The sequence below is a fragment of the Trachemys scripta genome, chromosome 8, assembly GCF_013100865.1.
Source record: "Trachemys scripta elegans isolate TJP31775 chromosome 8, CAS_Tse_1.0, whole genome shotgun sequence".
Classification (NCBI taxonomy): domain Eukaryota; kingdom Metazoa; phylum Chordata; order Testudines; family Emydidae; genus Trachemys; species Trachemys scripta.
Genome location: NC_048305.1, coordinates 1,939,874 through 1,956,881, shown reverse-complemented (window position 1 = coordinate 1,956,881; position 17,008 = coordinate 1,939,874). Strand labels below are relative to the sequence as shown.

The window sequence follows — 17,008 nt, the reverse complement described above, 5'->3', positions numbered from 1 at the left end:
CTGGGGACTAGAAGAAGACAGCTGATTTAAACCATTCCATTTTGTAGAAGACAGTAGATTATTTCAGGAATACAAACAATGCATGCACAGAAAACAGCTTATTATGGACACTAGTTAGTTAATTACCTTGTCAGAAAGAGGAAGAGAAGTCTCTCTCTTGAGGCAGGCTGATCTCGTGTGCTGAAATAAGAGTAGATTTGAAGAGCAAATAAGACAAGCCAGAACACCATGAATAGAACGGGGACCACCAGCTGGTTCCACAGAGACATCCCCAATGCCAGGAGACCATACACCTCCACTACCTGGGCAAGGCAAAGACAAGACCAGTTTGTTGTATTTGTTCACATCCTGTATGTTTACAGAGATAACAGAATAGAAAAAACAAACAAACAAACATTCAATTCATTTGCAATTCAAACCATGAGTCGGATTCATGTGGCACAAGCAGGTCAGTTACAAGGATTTTTTGACTTTGTACTTCTTTGACCTTTTGTTAAAGGCAGGTGCTAAGTGTCTCAGACACCTGTCAAAGCAGAGGCTAAATATCTAAAAATTGGCACATTTGCAACATATGACAGTTACAGTCTGGACAGCAATTCCTTTAAAGTTTATACTACTCTTTGTACAATGTTAATACTAGGTGACTATGGAGCAATTTTCAGAAAGCTGGAATTTCAGATTGGAAGGCTAATCCCTTAAAAGTGACAGGGAAATTATTCATGGATTTATTTTAAATCAAGTGTCTGTTTCTCACAGCCAAGACAAGAATCACAAGTACCTACTAGGAAGTATGTATTTTAAGAGACGAGAATTAGAGAAAAACTTGTACTTTACAAGCATGTAACTACACCTCTACCCCGATATAACGTGACCCGATATAACACGGGTTCGCATATAGTGTGGTAACCCCGGGGCTCCGGCAGTGGGGCTCGGGCAGCGATTTAAAGGGCCGGGGCTCCGGCTTCTGCGGGGAGCCCCGGGCCCTTTAAATCACCGTTGGAGCCCTGTTGCCGCTACCCCAGGGCTCCGGCAGCGGGGCTCGGGTGGTGATTTAAAGGGCCCAGGCTCCACACGTCCACAGCCCCGGGCTCTCTAAATTACTGCTAGAGCCCTGCCGCCGCTACCCTGATATAACGGGGTTTCACCTACAACGCGGTAGGGATTTTTGGCTCCCGAGGACCGCGTTATATTGGGGTAGAGGTGTACTAGTATTTGACAGTGAAAGATTGAGCAGGCAAATCAGATTATTTGCTGATGCCGGTCAACCCTGGCAAACATTAGAACATATTACACTGAGGTCCTAGAAATGTAATTTCTATCATAGCTGATTAACAAGCAGCCTACTAGTTTGGTGGCCAAAAGTAGCCTGTGCTCAGGCACTACAAAGGAGCTTCAATGGCCCTGCGGAAGATTCCCGTGGCACAGGAGCAGAATGGGACCAACATAAGCAACCCTACACAGACAGGGGGTGTACCTATAGTACTGAGCAATGCAGGGGATTCTGGGAAGCTCTCTAACTTGTATGCAGCCCCTGCAGGTTCTCTAAACTCATACCAGCCCCCAAAGTCCAGGATACATAAGGTGACAAGCTGCTTTTGCCCATCCTCCCTCTGGGCGTAGTCTCCAGAGCTGCTGGGTTCAGAAGATTAAGTTAAAAATTGGTCCTGGGTGTTTTAATATCCCTCTTCCCCCATGTTTTTCCACTGGTATTACAAACTACTGTTTGCAATACTACAATTGCAAAGCCTCAAACAACGGTGAGGTCACAACTACTGGCTTAAGTTATCACTGAATAATTCATGCTCAAGTCAGCAATTATCACAAGTGATGGCAAAGGATGACGAGGACGTCATGTTAAAATCAAGTTAGGGCAAAACTCCAATCTGGTATAAGCAGATTCATCTTCCTTGACCTTCAATGGAGTTGCATCTACTTACAACAGGTCTAAAATGGGGCCAATTTTTTTGCCCCGATTTTTGTTTCTGGAATAGGGAATAACCTCTAGATTTCCACAGAAGTGAGCTCCTTAAAAATAAAATGAAAAAAGGGTGATTCTTGTTTTTTCCAGCTTTCAATTAAACGAGATTATAATCAAAATATGCAGCCCAACACGACTACAACTGTCCCCATTTGCTGAGGTTGGCATAGGCAATTTGCCTCAGAGGCACTTTCCAAAAAAAGATTACCAGCGGCATTAACATTTCTCCTAATTCCAGCAAGTTCTCTCCAGCATATATTGCACAGTACTATTCTCAGCTGTAGCTGCTTATTATTCTAGCAGCATGTTGTTAATACCTTCCAAATTGTTCCATAGCCACACATGAGGAGTTATGCCCTTGATTTGCATAGGGAATTGGGAGAAACATGGTGTGAGCAATGCTCCTTGAAGAGTTTGTACTAGAATATTTTTTTCTCAAGGCCAAAACAGTACTGCATTGACTAGTAAACACAGATTTGAAAGACAAAGGGAGTCAGTGAGGCAGCCCCCCAAAAAATCACTTACTTTCAAATCTTTACAGTGATTATAAAAACAATCTTATTAGCGCACTTATAACGGCCAATAAAGCGGTAAGGAGAATAGACAAAAACAAACACTTGAGTAGCTTTTCCTTCGAGCTTGCATATGGCATTAAAACAACCTCAAGATATTGAAGTGTTCTTAACACAAGTGCCAAAGAAGAAAGAAGAGTTGACAGTACATTTATGATGTCACTGCACCTCAAGTGTTAGCTGTTGATCTAGCTTTTAAAAAACAGTTTGAGGTTTAAGGTGGGTTCATTGGTAAGCTACAAACAAACAATGTTGGATTTCAGGGTTTTTTTTGCACTACTTTATGACGTACGGAAACGGCCATCTTCCCAAAAAACCCTGCTGCCTTATGTGGTTGATTTTGTATTACCACCACAGAAATGTGAAGAGTGTCAAGTCTGGTCTTCCCCAGTCTTGGGGGAAGGCATCTCAGATTTGCCTTGTGAGCTTTCATACTTAAATGAAGAGCACTGAATCTTTGACAAAAACATCTTTTCAACTAAATGTGTTAGGTACGGAGGTTAAATAGGTGTTAAGAAAAAACAAAGTTCCCAAGTTTCAGATGGGCCTGGGTCTGTAGTAGGGAATTTTACCAAAAATTTCCCCACCAGTGTTACTGCACTGGGGGACAGTGCTGGTGGGAGTCCTAGTGTAGAGTAGAGATCTGGCAAATGCTAGAGCTTTTACCACTGTGCCATTTTGACCTAACCTAAGCAGAGTTAGGCAACATGGCAGTGAGAACACCAGTGGCTGCAGGATGTTCATCCACACTAGTTGTCCCACCATTTCTACCACATTTGGGGCTCCGCTAGCAACAACAGGAAGTTTGTAGGATAAATGGTTAGCCTAGACAAAGCTGTAAAGATTTCGAGGGCGAGATCAGATCAGATAAAAAAAAAAGGGGAAAAAAAATTCCTTCTCACAAAAACCTTTCAGGGCTTCTTTATATACAACACAGCAGTAAAAACAGAGTGCAAGCCAATTCCCTCCTCTCCCCCCCCCTTTACAGGTCACTTTGAAAACACTGCCTGCTCAGCAAGGGGCCAAGCAAAAGCTTCTGGAACATGTTTAGAACCAGACACGTAATTCTGAAGTTTTCAGAGCAAGTCCATGTAGGTCAGAGTGCCTTACACGCATGTGTGGCAGAACCCATTTTTAAAAACAGTGAGAGGACATGGATTGTTTTCATTGGAGAGGCAGCCTATCTTCATATTCTGCATAGAAACTGCAGTCTCAGTCAATTCTCCATTTCCTCATGATTCAAGAAACTTCATTATTCCAAGTCACTTTGCATTTTGCTGGGCCAACATATGCAGCTTGGGACTTATGTCTGGCAGAACTGGAGCACTCCATAGGGACTGGTGTTCATTCCTGTCTCTCTCTGCAGCCAAAGAGTATATAATAACCCATGTTATCAAGCTACAAATGGGGATTGTAGCACAGCTGGGGTCTGTACACGGGTGCTGGTTGAAAAATTTGACAAGAGTTACTCTGCCTGACAAAAGCCAGGAAATTCCTTTTTAAAATTGTCTGAAAGCTTCCCCATGTTTCAGTCTGTCCTGATTTGCAGTAAGCCAATTCTGAAGTCTCTCTTTCAACCGACTTGCATAACTGACATTAATGAAAGTTACACACATCAATGGAAAAATGGATGCCTTTGCTAGGAGTGAATTTCCAAACTGATGTTTATGTGTATACAAAGTTGCTAATGCATTTTAATATTCCAGAAGTGTAAGTTATTCATAGTTTATTCTTGGTTTCATGTTTTTTCTTGGATCTCTCATTTCCAACTCAAGATAAGTTATACTTACAAACTGCCACTTTTCTACACAGGGCATTATTATATACACCAGAATTACTGCAATTGTTTTTGTGGGTGCAATTTGCTTTCCAAGAGCAGCTTATTTCCGATTTAGCAACTATAACATCCATCCTACCGAGGCCCTGGGTTTTATCCAATAAAACCATGGGTTAGGCAAACTGCAGGTCAAGCAAGTTGCACAAGTTTAGTGATCAACCAGGATTAGAATCCAGGTCATTGCTCTAACTGCTAGTCCATGCTGTCTTGCAATGTACGTTAAATAAGCGGAAGAGGACGTTGCTAAGACAAACACAATATGGAATGATAGGAAAGCACAATTAACTCCCAAAAACTGAGCCATGGAAGATATTTTGCAATGACTGCTTTTTCAGACCACAAAATATAAAGTAATACCACAGAGTATGATCAGTGTACAGCCTACCTGGACAAGCTCTCGGTATGCAGATTTCGCAAGATTATATGGTACTAGAAGATTCGATGCCAGAAAATAGAGCACTTCCAAGCCAGTGAAAATCATGGCAAATTTGTTGATGACGACAATGGTTTCCAGAGGGACGAGGCACAGCCGTGCCAGCAGAGGGAGCATGTGAGCAGAAAAGAGCCAGATCTGCTTGGTTTTCATGACACAGGAGCACAGGGTGCATACCACCAGCTGACCTGAAAACATGACAAAGTATTTTATAGCAAGCTGTTCACCTCCTCCAGGAAACACACATCTTAATTTAGCTTTCCAGTAAAGCATCTAACAATATCCAGTACTACCATGACAGTTCTGTTAACTACAGCACACCTGTTATGAAACTGGATTTTCCTGCATCTTCAGAGGTTCACACATGATATCACCCTCAGAGTGCATGCTGGATACCATCTCACTGTGTGTCGCAATAAGAAGATTTATCAGAGAAAAGGCTGACATACTGAGTATGGCCTCTATCTGCTCAATGAAAGGAAGGACCTTGGAACAAGCCCTATGACCATTGGGCAAATCATCTCTTCATCCCTCCCGTTAGCTTCACCCATATATGTACATATGGCTGAGAGTTTCTGAAGCCCAACCATGCTGTCATTTCTTTCTGAGATAGGAGGAAGAGAAGGAGTGGCTGGGGGGCTATCCGGAGATCACTCTCGGGCCGCTCAGTCTGATGGCAGAGCAGAGAGCAGCGGCTGCTGGCTGGGCAGCAGGAGAGCAGCGGCTGAAGGCAGGTACCACCCCCAGCAGGAGCACAGAAGTAAGAGTGGCATGGACTATTCCAGGGGTAGGCAACCTTTGGCACGCAAGCGGATTTTCAGTGGTGGGGTGGGGGTGTAGAAGGATTTTAATTTAATTTTAAATGAAGCTTCTTAAACATTTTAAAAACCTTATTTACTTTACATACAACAATAGTTTAGTTATATATTATAGACATATAGAGACCTTCTAAAAATGTTACAATGTATTACTGGCACGCAAAACCTTAAAATTAGAGTGAATAAATGAAGACTCGGCACACCACTTCTGAAAGGTTGCCGACTCCTGGACTATTCATTGCTGTGGGTAAAATGTGTGCAGCAAGTCCCCCACCCCACCCCAAAGCTCCTCTTGCACCTCCGAAATGCCCCCCAGTTTGAGAACTTCTGGTCTAGAGAACACTTAGTCCTGCCTCATTGCAGGGAGCTAGCCTAGATGATCTACTGAGGTCCCTTCCAGTACACCATTCCTAGGATTCTATGGTTTGCACACACCTCTCAAGCAGACATGCCAAACCTGCAGGGGAAAACATAAGCCAAAAACAAGCCCGATTTCTGATTTAATTGGCTTGTGAGTTGCTTGTTGGCTAGTTTTTGGCTTGTAGCTTCTTTTTTTGGATCAGCTCTCGGCAAGCAGGGGCGGGGGGGAGGGGGGAATCGGGGGTGCACAGCGGGTCCACCACAGTCCCAGACTGCACGCCGGGGGAACTAGTCAGAGTGTTGGGGTTCTTAGGGATTGGCTTGTTTCGAAATGGGATTTGCTTGATTTATGGCTTATTGTGAAAGTTGGGGAGCTAATTTACCACGTGAAAGTTGCTCTCAAGCTGCACTTTGCGCTAGACCCTCAAAGTATATTTCTCAGGAACATAAATATCACATTTCCAGCAAGTAAACTTAATATATTTGCCTGGTCATGCTGCCTCCCTTCCTTGACTGTGGTTCTGAGAGAATATTTTCCTTTAAATGGATAAAGGAAACAATGAAGACCCCCAAGTCCCTCCCTCATCATTTTCCTGCTTTCTGTCCATTCCCCGTAACCCACTCTCAGCCTCTGTCCCCAATACATGAAATTTGTTAGCAGATGGGAGAAAAATCTTTGCGGGAGCCCTGGTTCAACTATTGGCAGCACATCACTGCGCATTAACAATTTTCGGTTACTCAGCTGCTTGTACAGTTGGATTTACTCCAGTTACTGTGACTCATAGAAACTAAGGCAACCCAGCTTTGTAGACAAAAGAATACCAAAACTAACACCAATACTTCCTCGGGTATAGGCATGACGTAATTATCTACAGTGAAATTTTGCCACAGCACCGGTTTAGTCCCCTTTGGCTTTGTCTACACTAGCACTTTTGTCGGTAAAACTTTTGTCAGTCAGGAGTGTGAAGTAACATCCCCTTGACCAACGTAAGTTTGACCAACAGAAGTGCCAGAGTGTCTCTCACCAACATAGCTACCACTACTCGCTGGAGGTGGGTTAAATTATGCCGACAGGAGAGAGTGGCTACATGGGAGACCCTGCAGGAGCGCAGCTGCAGCGGTACAACTGTGCTGCTGTAAGGTCTGTAGTGTAGACGTAGCCTTATACTCTTATAAAGAATGTCACTGGATCTCTCATGATTTTGAAGGGCAGGACCACAGATCTAAGTCTCATCTAACAGAAAGGAGTGCAACCATGTTCCTTTACTAATCAACATGCAGCAAATCAATGTTATGCTAACTCCCTGAGAATACCCAGCAGTCTCCTCTTCCACCTTTGGAATCTAAGCACTGACTGAAAGTTACTTGTCACAGGAGGGAGGCTGCATGTCACCAAATTAAATAAACGGAGTACTTTATCTCAAGGCTCTGATCTGCTCTCTCAAATCAGTGTCGTGCCATTTGTCTACCCCTTCAGGGAGGATCTGAAAAGATCTATGACAGGACTTTTGATGAAAAGGTACTCCCCATTCCATGTTAAAGATAGTTATAGAGAGAGATAGAAAGAACTTGGAAAGACACAGATTATCTTGGGGAGGTGGTATTATGTGATAAAAACCACTGACAACATAAGGTAATGATATAATTAGTCAAAAGAAAGGCACTTGTTCTGAATGTCAAAACACAGAAGAACAGACTGTGCCAACAAACTGTTAATAACCATCAACAAATCCACTCGCCCACTGGCATTCTGAAAGTTGGAAACCATGGGCTGAGTGATGTACTAGAGCAGTGCTTGTGTACCCTGTCTCCTGCAGAATTTAAGCGCTCTTCTTCAGAGAAGGAGACAGTAGGGAAGAAGGACGGCTGTCTCCTGTGGAGTGCCTGAGCTCAGAGCACAAAACCATTTTTCTGCTCCCAAGACTTCTGCACAGTTTTTGCAACCTGAATCGTCTAGCTCATGACCTAATGGCAGACTTGTTGTAAGCAAGCTGACATGGTAAACTTTTCCTCCAAATCCTTTCTAATATAGAACTGTCTTTGTTTTACTCCCTCCTTCCACCTCCCCACAAAAGGCTGATGCCGACAAATTCTCCCTTTCTTCCACATTAATCCATTACAGTTTTTTAACTGTGGTTAAAATAAATACACACTATTGGGGTTACATCTTAAGAAGATTAATGTTGTGGGCAGCATAGTTTCCAAAGCCACTTAGCTGGGAGAATTCCAAAGCTAACATGCTCATGGGATGTCATGTTTATACACGAGGCGACCCTCAAATGATACCGTTTGCAGCACTAAGGCATAGATTAGCAATCTCAGTCAGCAGTGGTCAGCCTAAGCCACAGGCCTGCAGGAAGAAATGGCTGTTGAAAGCCCATTTACAAACCCTGCAGACATGAGGTCTACAGAAACTTCTATACATAAATAAATTTAAATGTAATTGTAAATTAGATTAGATCATAAACGACTTTGAGGCAGGGACCAGTTTACAGGTTATAACCTATGCACAAATTAAACATATACATCCTGGAAGCCGTAACATTCGGTATAAAGCCAGCCTCGGTTCCCATTACACATCTCAGACATGGTTTTCCTTTTATAGCAGCTGCAAGTAGACAGGGAGCAGTTGAGTCTCCACAGTCGAAGTAGTAAATAGAGTAAAAGCTGTTTTATCCGGCATGTTGGAGGTATGAGGGGTGCCAGGAAGTGAAAAATGCCAGTTAATTAAGAGGGAGGGAGTTTGGGGCAGCGGGTTGGGGAGTGGGATCTGGGGGTTTTCATCCCGGGCGGCTTCCCACAAGCGGCGACCTGTCCTGGCTGCTTCTAGGTGGAGGCACGGCAGGCAGCTCTGTGTGCTGCCTCCGCCGGCAGGTGCCTCCCCCCCCCACGTCCCATTGGCCGCAGTTCCCAGCTAATGGAACCTGTGGAGCTAGCGCTCGGGGTGAGGTGGGGGCAGCACGCAGAGCCACGTGCCGCGCCTCTGCCTAGGAGCAGCCGGGACAGGTCACCACTTGCGGGGAGCCGCCTGAGGTGAGCGCCCCCTGGATCAGGCACCCGCCTCCACTCCCCAACCCTGCACCCCCAAACTCCCTCCCAGAGCCTGCGTGCCGCACCGCACCCTAACCGCCTGCTGGCCCCACGCCAACTGGACTACAAACCAGAATTTCAATGAAGATCAGAAATGCTGGTTTTTAGAGCTTTCCAGTTGGTGAAGTACCAGATAAAACAGCTTTTACTGTAGATGAAATCCTTAGACCTTAGCAAGAGGAATTGAAGAGGGTCTGTCTTAAAAGATTTTTGACTTTCTATCATTCTATGAACACACGCTGTAAACATTCCTAAGTTCTCCCACTGAAATGTGGTAGGGCTCAGTGACCTTAATACCAAAACATGTTCTTTACTGGTCAAAGTTCATCATGGGAAAAATTACACAGTGTTAGAAAAAGGGATCTTCATATATGAAAATCACATCTGCTGTTATGAGTAACACTTTTGAGAAAGAATAGCTCACGAGCCATCAAGTAAAGCTTAGTTAACCTCTGCATTTCAGTCAAAACTAGGGAAATAATATTACTGGCACTCCGAATTTAGTTTTTTGCACCCTTGCAGGTCCACCTACACAAACTTCTGCATGGTAGAAGACATCTCTCAATCTCTAGGTATGTCAGCTTCCCTAGCTCTATATAATGGGAATAATGCTTGCCTAACCCACAGGGCTGTTGAGAACAAATGTTTTTGTTCTGCACTTTTAAAGACAGAAGTATTGATTGTGCATACATGCTTGTTAATACTTGGAAGGCACTGTAGAAATTCCATGTGAGGAATTCAAACAGAATTACACTGTTGACTCTAAATCAGAGCCAGCGAGTCAGAGAGCTAGTCAAACAGCGAGACAGGAAGGGAGGAGAATTAATTTTAGGAAGTGAAACTGTAAGGGTGGCAACTACAGACATACTGGGTTTTATTAACTTAGTCTTGAAGGCAACACAGACCATAGCATTCTCCACTGCTCCAGCCCTGCCTTTGGGCACTGAACCAAGGGACCCATTGCCCCTAGATGAGATGCTCAGATCTTCCCCCAACACATTCCAGGGAGCCAGAGACAAAAGTAAAAAAAAACATGTACAGTACCAGCATTCTCAGTAAATCAACTGTTTTAAATTAATTTTTATTTCCTGGGCAAATTTTCAGCCACACTAATCTCCGTTATGGAAAAGGCTTAAAATCCATCTGTAGGTATACATAAAAAAACACTCTGCACTTTTGATAGAAGCCTCCAGTGATTGACTTCTCTTGAAGCAACAAAAATGTGCTATCAAAGTCAGAAGGCCACAGCACAGGTTAGCATGCCAAAATCGGTCTTTACAACAACTTAGTAGGTTCATTTTGTTACATGAAAAAGCAAGTGAAACTAAAACTTTTACAATCTAATATTAAGGTAAACAGGCACAGTGAAGATTTTAATTTATAAGCAAAATTGCAACCCAAGGGAATGTGTTTATTAGTAAAGTTGTAGTAAATGAAATTACATCATAAGGCCGCATGGATCCAATCCTCTCAATGGAAAAGTACATATTATTATTATTTAAAAACCTATAATGCCAAGAGACACTCAGTACCAAGAAATTAAAAAAAAGGTGCATGTAGAAGAGATCAGGATGAGAATTAGAAACAAGTAGTTATTCCTGCCACCCCTTAGATGTTTAAGCTGCACTTACCTATTAAGGCGGTCATGAAACGATTCATGGAGAGAGGTTCTAAATACATTGGCCCTTCATATCCCGACTCCAGCTCACTCTTAACATAATCCCTGATGAACAAAAACAAAATATGAAGACATCTCTAACCAGCTTGAAAGGAGTTTACTTCATATAATATGCCCCTTTGCTGCACCCTGTATTTAACAGACTGAAGTTACAAGAAAATTTTGGAAAGAAACCATTTGCTGACTGAAGGACTACTTCACTTTTCAGTGACATCTATTTAAATATTTCTTTTCTGTCCATCACAGTGTTTCTTCTCCCACCTCCACGTCAAGCAGTTTTGTAACTAGAGGGATGAGCAAAAATGTCCTTCCAATTCATCTGCTGGTGAAACTGCTGTCAGCTCTTTTACTAAATGGTCATTTGTGCCCTTTAAAACCTGTCTCTTTAAATGGAAAAGTGTCAAATCAAATTTGACTTCAAAAGGACTACTCATGCTTAAAGTTAGGAACCAGCTTAAATGCCTTGCTGAATCACAGCCTAAATTAACAAGTTTACGCAGAACTCTCAAAACTTGTATTGTAATGAGTGGTGCTCAAGTTAAATGAGTGACGGAGTAGTTTTAACTTGGGCATGCAGCCCAGCAAGCAGGGGAGGGTAACAGAAAAGATTTTACAACAAGGTGAACGTCTCTACGTTAACATATTATGTATAATGCACCAGTTTTTGTTTCAGTTGTCATATGACCCTCCCCTCCTATAGTATTCCAGCATTGCTGGTTTGGACTGAAATATTCTACTACATGTCACATGTGGCTGTCTTCAAGAACTCCAACCTAAGAGAATAACTTATTTTCATCACCTGCATGAGTAACTCGCTTCCTTTCTGTGTGGTGAAAGTTAATTTCCTCAGTTTGGTATATGAAAATCCAAACACTCCCTACCTTGACCAACAAGAATGCATTGCACCAACTGAAGTATGCATGGAAGGAGAGAGCACCTGAAGACATCCGAAGTACATGATTCAAGAGCAGCAGACCACTTAGGAAAAGCAGAGGTCAAAGTTATAGGAAACCAGCCAGTTTTTGTTCTTTGTGGAAGAACTAGAAGGCACTCCTCTCTCTCCACCCCACCCCTCATTTCTCCCCATCTCGTCTAATTTCTCTCTTTTTTGTTTTTAAACCTAAGTAACAGGTGAAGTTCAAACAATGTTAACATTTCAATTTCTATCACAGGGCTTCATAAAAACAAGTAATGGACAGCTGAAATAACCTGATGTACATAGTTTATGTATCTGTGTCACTCTTTGTATTTATTGATTGATTGATTTGCATTGCTCCCTCAGTAGAATATGTATAGTTAAAGGGAAGCGGAACAAATTCATATACCCATATGTAAACACACACTCATCAAACCTAACTCTATTGTCATTGGTGCAGATCAGGGGTTCTCAAGCTGGGAGTTGGGACCCCTCAGGGGGTCACAAGGTTATTACATGGGGGGTTGCGAGCTGTCAACCTCCACCCCAAACCCCGCTTTGCCCCCAGCATTTATAATGGTGTTAAATGTATTTAAAAAGTGTTTTTAATTTGGGGGGGGGGTCGCATTCAGAGACTTGCTATGTGAAAGGGGTCACCAGTAAAAAAGTTTGAGAGCCACTGGTGTAGATGATCATTTTGGATTATTTAAGAACAGGATAGTGTGCACAAGTCCAATGTAAGTATTCTTCCACTAAAGATGGGGATATGGAACATGGCAGTGCAAATTAAAAGAGAAAATATATTGAAGCTCTGCCTGCTTCACCCTTTAACAAAGATGGGGTAAATGGGCTGCTTGCCCTGGACCCAGTTCTTTGGCTCCATTCCTGCCAGGGAAGGAGGCCTGATACAATCTTGTCAGGTCTGCATTGCATCTTGCTGGGCAGATCCAGTCTCTCCAACTGTGCTGGTTGGCCAAGGTGACGTCACCTAGACCAACCCTTCATTTTGCCTCTGGCATTTCATGGCCTGCCTTGCTCCCTGAAGCCTGCAGTGGCACCAGCCACTGCAAATACCTAAAGAGGAGTAGAGCTGAGAGGACAGTCTTCTAAAAAAATCTAAAACAGCCCTGGGATACAACTGGAAACTAAACACACTTAAACCAAACTGTTAGCCTAAACATTTGAAATAAAGTTTGCTATTTCCTTCGGAAAAGCTCTGCAGCAAGGAAGACTGGCTGAGCCACCAGGTGCTGGGGAGGCAGAAAAAAAAACCTGGAGGGAACTTCAGGATGGGGGGCATTCCCTGCTGTCAGTGACTGACAAGTCTGGTTCTGCCTCAGAAGCAGGAGGAAGTACTCATGGTAACAGATCTGTGGACCTCCACAGAAAGAATATGAACATTTAGCACGTCCAAATAAAAAGGACATATTGGAACAATACAGCAGTCATTCCAGTCAAAGCAAAAGCAACCTCCTAACAGATATCTCCAAATCAAATGAAAGACCTTCCCTTCAACAAAGACCGTGCATGTGACTCAGGGCTAGTTATCCAACACATTCACACTGCTTTAATGCAACTATGCCCAAGGATTCAAGCTTGTGCCAGTTAAACATGGAGAAATACTCTAGCTCTATCCCTACTTGATAAACAGCTAAGCTTCCACCCTGCAATTCACCTTCTCATTTGAAAAAGGTCTCTGGAATTCAGAAGTTAATTTCAAGTAGTAAAACAAACACTTCAAAAATCTGTTCTGTGCATCTGTGACAGCCCTTGCTCAATGCAGATTTTCAAGCATCATAGTACGTGCCAAGTACACTGAAATGGGGCTCTTTAGACAATCTGCATTAAAATACATGAGGATGGAGAAGAAATCTAGAGGATTCTAGAAAGAACATGTGTCCTTCTCTTCCCAACACCAGTTATACACACTTCCTCTTCTCTGCTCAATGCTGGTGAGAAGCAATACTTTTCTTCTTTGAACAGCGGTGCTGTGGGGTGATATGATACCTGTGCCAGTCACCTCTTCAGTCCTCGAAATGTCTCTGGGAGGAGACTGATTCTTCAAGTGTATATCTTGGGCCCTTGCCTGGCTCTCACGGATATCAGTATTGAGGGCAGTGCCAGATCTCTGGTTCCCTGATCCACCCCAGCTCTGACTGAGGACTTAGGAGCTCTGTCCTTGATGGAGTGATGTTTTCCTTCCAGCACTTCCCTTCAGTTTTGGAGCTATATTTGAGCTCTGTCTAGCTGCATGAGTCAGTGTCCCCTTTACCTGTGGGAACAGGTGCTGGCTTTGTTGCCTGGGGCTGTCAGCGCTGAAGATTTCATCAAACACAGAGGTGGTCAGTGTCTAAGATGTCAGTGTCAGCTCTAGTAGAGTCCTCTTTTCCTTCTTTCTGCTGCCTGATCCTGGGGTATGATTTGCCCTCAAAGGAATGCTGTCCAATGCTGGTTTATTTGGCCTTGTTCTGGTAGTGACCATCACCTCTGGGTTTGAAGTGACCCATGCGGATTGCTCTAGCTGACCAACCCTGGATTTGCAGACCCTGAAGAAAAGGACTTGCACACAGAGCACATGTAGCTCTCCCCTAGGCAAAATATGCATTAGCAATTATCCCCTATAAGGATCAGCCCATGGCAGGACGGGCAGCGTTTGGAATCTACCATTAGGCATGGTGGTTGGTGCAAAGCACCTCGCACCAATGTTCAACAGGGTCACTGGGGATGGGGTTTTTGGAAACATCCTTTGATTGGGAGCGCGCAAAGTCTCAACAAACCTGATTAAAAACAACAACAATGTAAAGGTCTCTGAAGGGAGTAGCTGGTCAGACACTCACTGGGTTCATTCTCTCTGCTGTGGGTGGTAAGAGGGAACTGAGGAAGGGTTGCAAGCCCTATACCCTTTATGTACTCAGATGGGAGAACAAAGGCACAGGACACATGCACGGCCATGACTGACACGGCTATTCAAGAGACTGAGCTCAGATGCATGTGCACCTACAATAGACCCACACTGACACATAATGCATCAGATCTCCTTTGAGTCATTTTTCTACAGGCTCAACTGCAGCAACATTTGAAGGAAAATAATTTATATCATGAGAGCGTAACAGATCTGTAAAGTACTAAAGTATAAAATTGTAGCACAATTTTTAAAAAGTATTTGTAGAGGAGTTGAATCCTAATTTCTTATTCAAAAGTAGTGAAACATCAAAGCTGTGATTTTCTTATTACATTAGCAGCACAAGAATAATGATCTTCTGGTACAGATATTCAGAAGAGGCCACGAACAGCTGCAGTGCTATACAAAGATGCTGATTGGACTGAGTGTGTGCACTCAATTTTGATCAATTAAGGCTTTATTAAGCTGCACCTTTAACTTCTCAATTGTTCATTCTACTGGAATAGTGTAAAAACAATTATTTTCTTATTAAATGAAACGTCTCATAAGCTTTGTTAGAAAATTAGGACATAAATATAAAGCTAAAATCAGATTTCCAGATTTACTGCTGTTGGGAATGCAGTTCTAAAGCCAATTCAGGTTAGAAAGTTAAAAAGAAAGCCACTCACAATCAACTGGCTGCTAGGATTTTGTGACTTTCCGGGACCTCCTTGACTTCTGCAGCCATCGGTGCGGCTGGCCCAGGGGCTACCTGAGCAGGTTGGTCACCTTCCGGACCAGCCGCTGCTGGGGAAGTCTTGGGCCACTGCACCTCCCCCACAGCAGGAATTTGGGTGTGGGACGAACTTCAGGGCCGGGATTTGGGGCATAAGAGGGGGTGAGGGCTCTGTGTGGCGCTTACCTCAGGGTGGGGGTTCCCCGGAAGCAGCAACATCCCTCAGCTCTTAGGCGGCGGCATGACCAGGGAGCTGCAGAGCTGGCACTCAGGGCAGAGGCAGCGCGCAGAGCTGCCTGGCCACACCTCCGCCTAGAAGCTGAGGAAGGGGGATGTTGCTGCTTCCGGGGAGGTGCGGAGCCAGGTAGGGAGCCTGCCAGACCCTCCAACTACCCCTCCCCAGCACCTGCGGTGCCCCAGGTCACCCTCCCACCCCAAAATTTAGTCGGGGTATATAGTACAAGTCATGGGCATGTCAGGGGCCGTGAATTTTCATTTACTGTCCGTGACCTGTCCATGACTTTTACTAAAAATACCCATGACTAAGACATAGCCTTAAGAATAACCTATTTTCTAAACAAAGGGACAATTCAGATAATGCTTATATTTGACTCATACATTTATATTCTCATACATGCAAGAAAGGCTCTTCCATTTTTAACAAAGGTGCTTTGTAGTCAACTGCCATAACACACAGCGGTTATCTGGCCTAATTGTGTCATGCCACTCATTTACTTCGGCTAATCAGTCTCCTCAATTAACGTCAAACAATCCCACCAAAAAACAACTCTAGGTTTCATGTCTTGTGTCATATTAAAAACAAATTAAGTTGGATATAACAAATAGTTCCTGCTTGTTATTTCCCCCACTCATTGGAACCCCATAATTCTCAATGCTGCCAATTGTGGGACAGAATCACAGCACAACAGAAAAACAAGGCGTATGAAATGATGCAGGGTTCCTTTCTTTAACATAAGCACACATCCCAGTGAAATTTCCAGGCAAAGATTGTATAATGTTTGTGCAAGAGGCTGATGTAACTGTGTATGAAACAGAGGAGCATCTATTTTTCATGAGGGGGCTTGTGAATCTGCCTTTCAGGTTAGCTTGGATAGGAACATAAGAGCGGCCAGACTGTCTCAGACCAATGGTCCATCTAGCCCAGTGGCCTGTCTTCCAACAGTGGCCAATGCCAGGTGCCCCAGAGGGAATGAGCAGAACAGGCAATCACTGAGTGACACCCCCCCACCCCGAGCTTCTGGCAATCAGAGGCTAGGGATGCTCAGCATGGGGTCTCATCACTGACGGTTTTGGCTAATAGCCATTGACGGACCTATCCTCCACCAATTTATCTGGGGTTTTTTTTGAACCTCATTATAATTTTGGCCTTCACAACATCTTCTGGCAATGAGTTCCACATGAGTTGACTGAGTTGTGTGAAGAAATACTTCCTTTTGTTTTAAACCTGCTGCCTATTAATTTCTTTGGGTGACCCCGGTTCTTATGTTATGGGAAGTGGTAAATAACACTTCCCTATTCACTTTCTCCACACCAGTCACTATTTTATAGACCTCTATCATATCCCCCCTTAGTTGTCTCTTTTGCAAGCTGAAAAGTCAGTCTTTTTAATCTCTCCACATACAAAAGCTATTCCATATCCTTAATCTGTTCGTTGCCTTTCTCTGCGCCTTTCCCAATTCTAATATATC

General features: G+C 43.6%; 1 protein-coding gene across 2 annotated transcripts in view; it reads right to left on the bottom strand.

The window, feature by feature from the left end:
* RNF145 (ring finger protein 145) overlaps positions 1–17,008 on the bottom strand; it is a 62,314-nt gene that overhangs the window by 13,195 nt on the left and 32,111 nt on the right. For both annotated transcript variants that reach the window (XM_034778600.1, XM_034778601.1), the window contains exons 4-6: positions 10,720–10,811; positions 4,773–5,008; positions 127–302 (exon numbers count right to left, since the gene is read on the bottom strand). In XM_034778600.1, the coding sequence (XP_034634491.1) occupies positions 127–302; positions 4,773–5,008; positions 10,720–10,811 (504 nt within the window). The remainder of the gene's footprint in view (positions 1–126; positions 303–4,772; positions 5,009–10,719; positions 10,812–17,008) is intronic.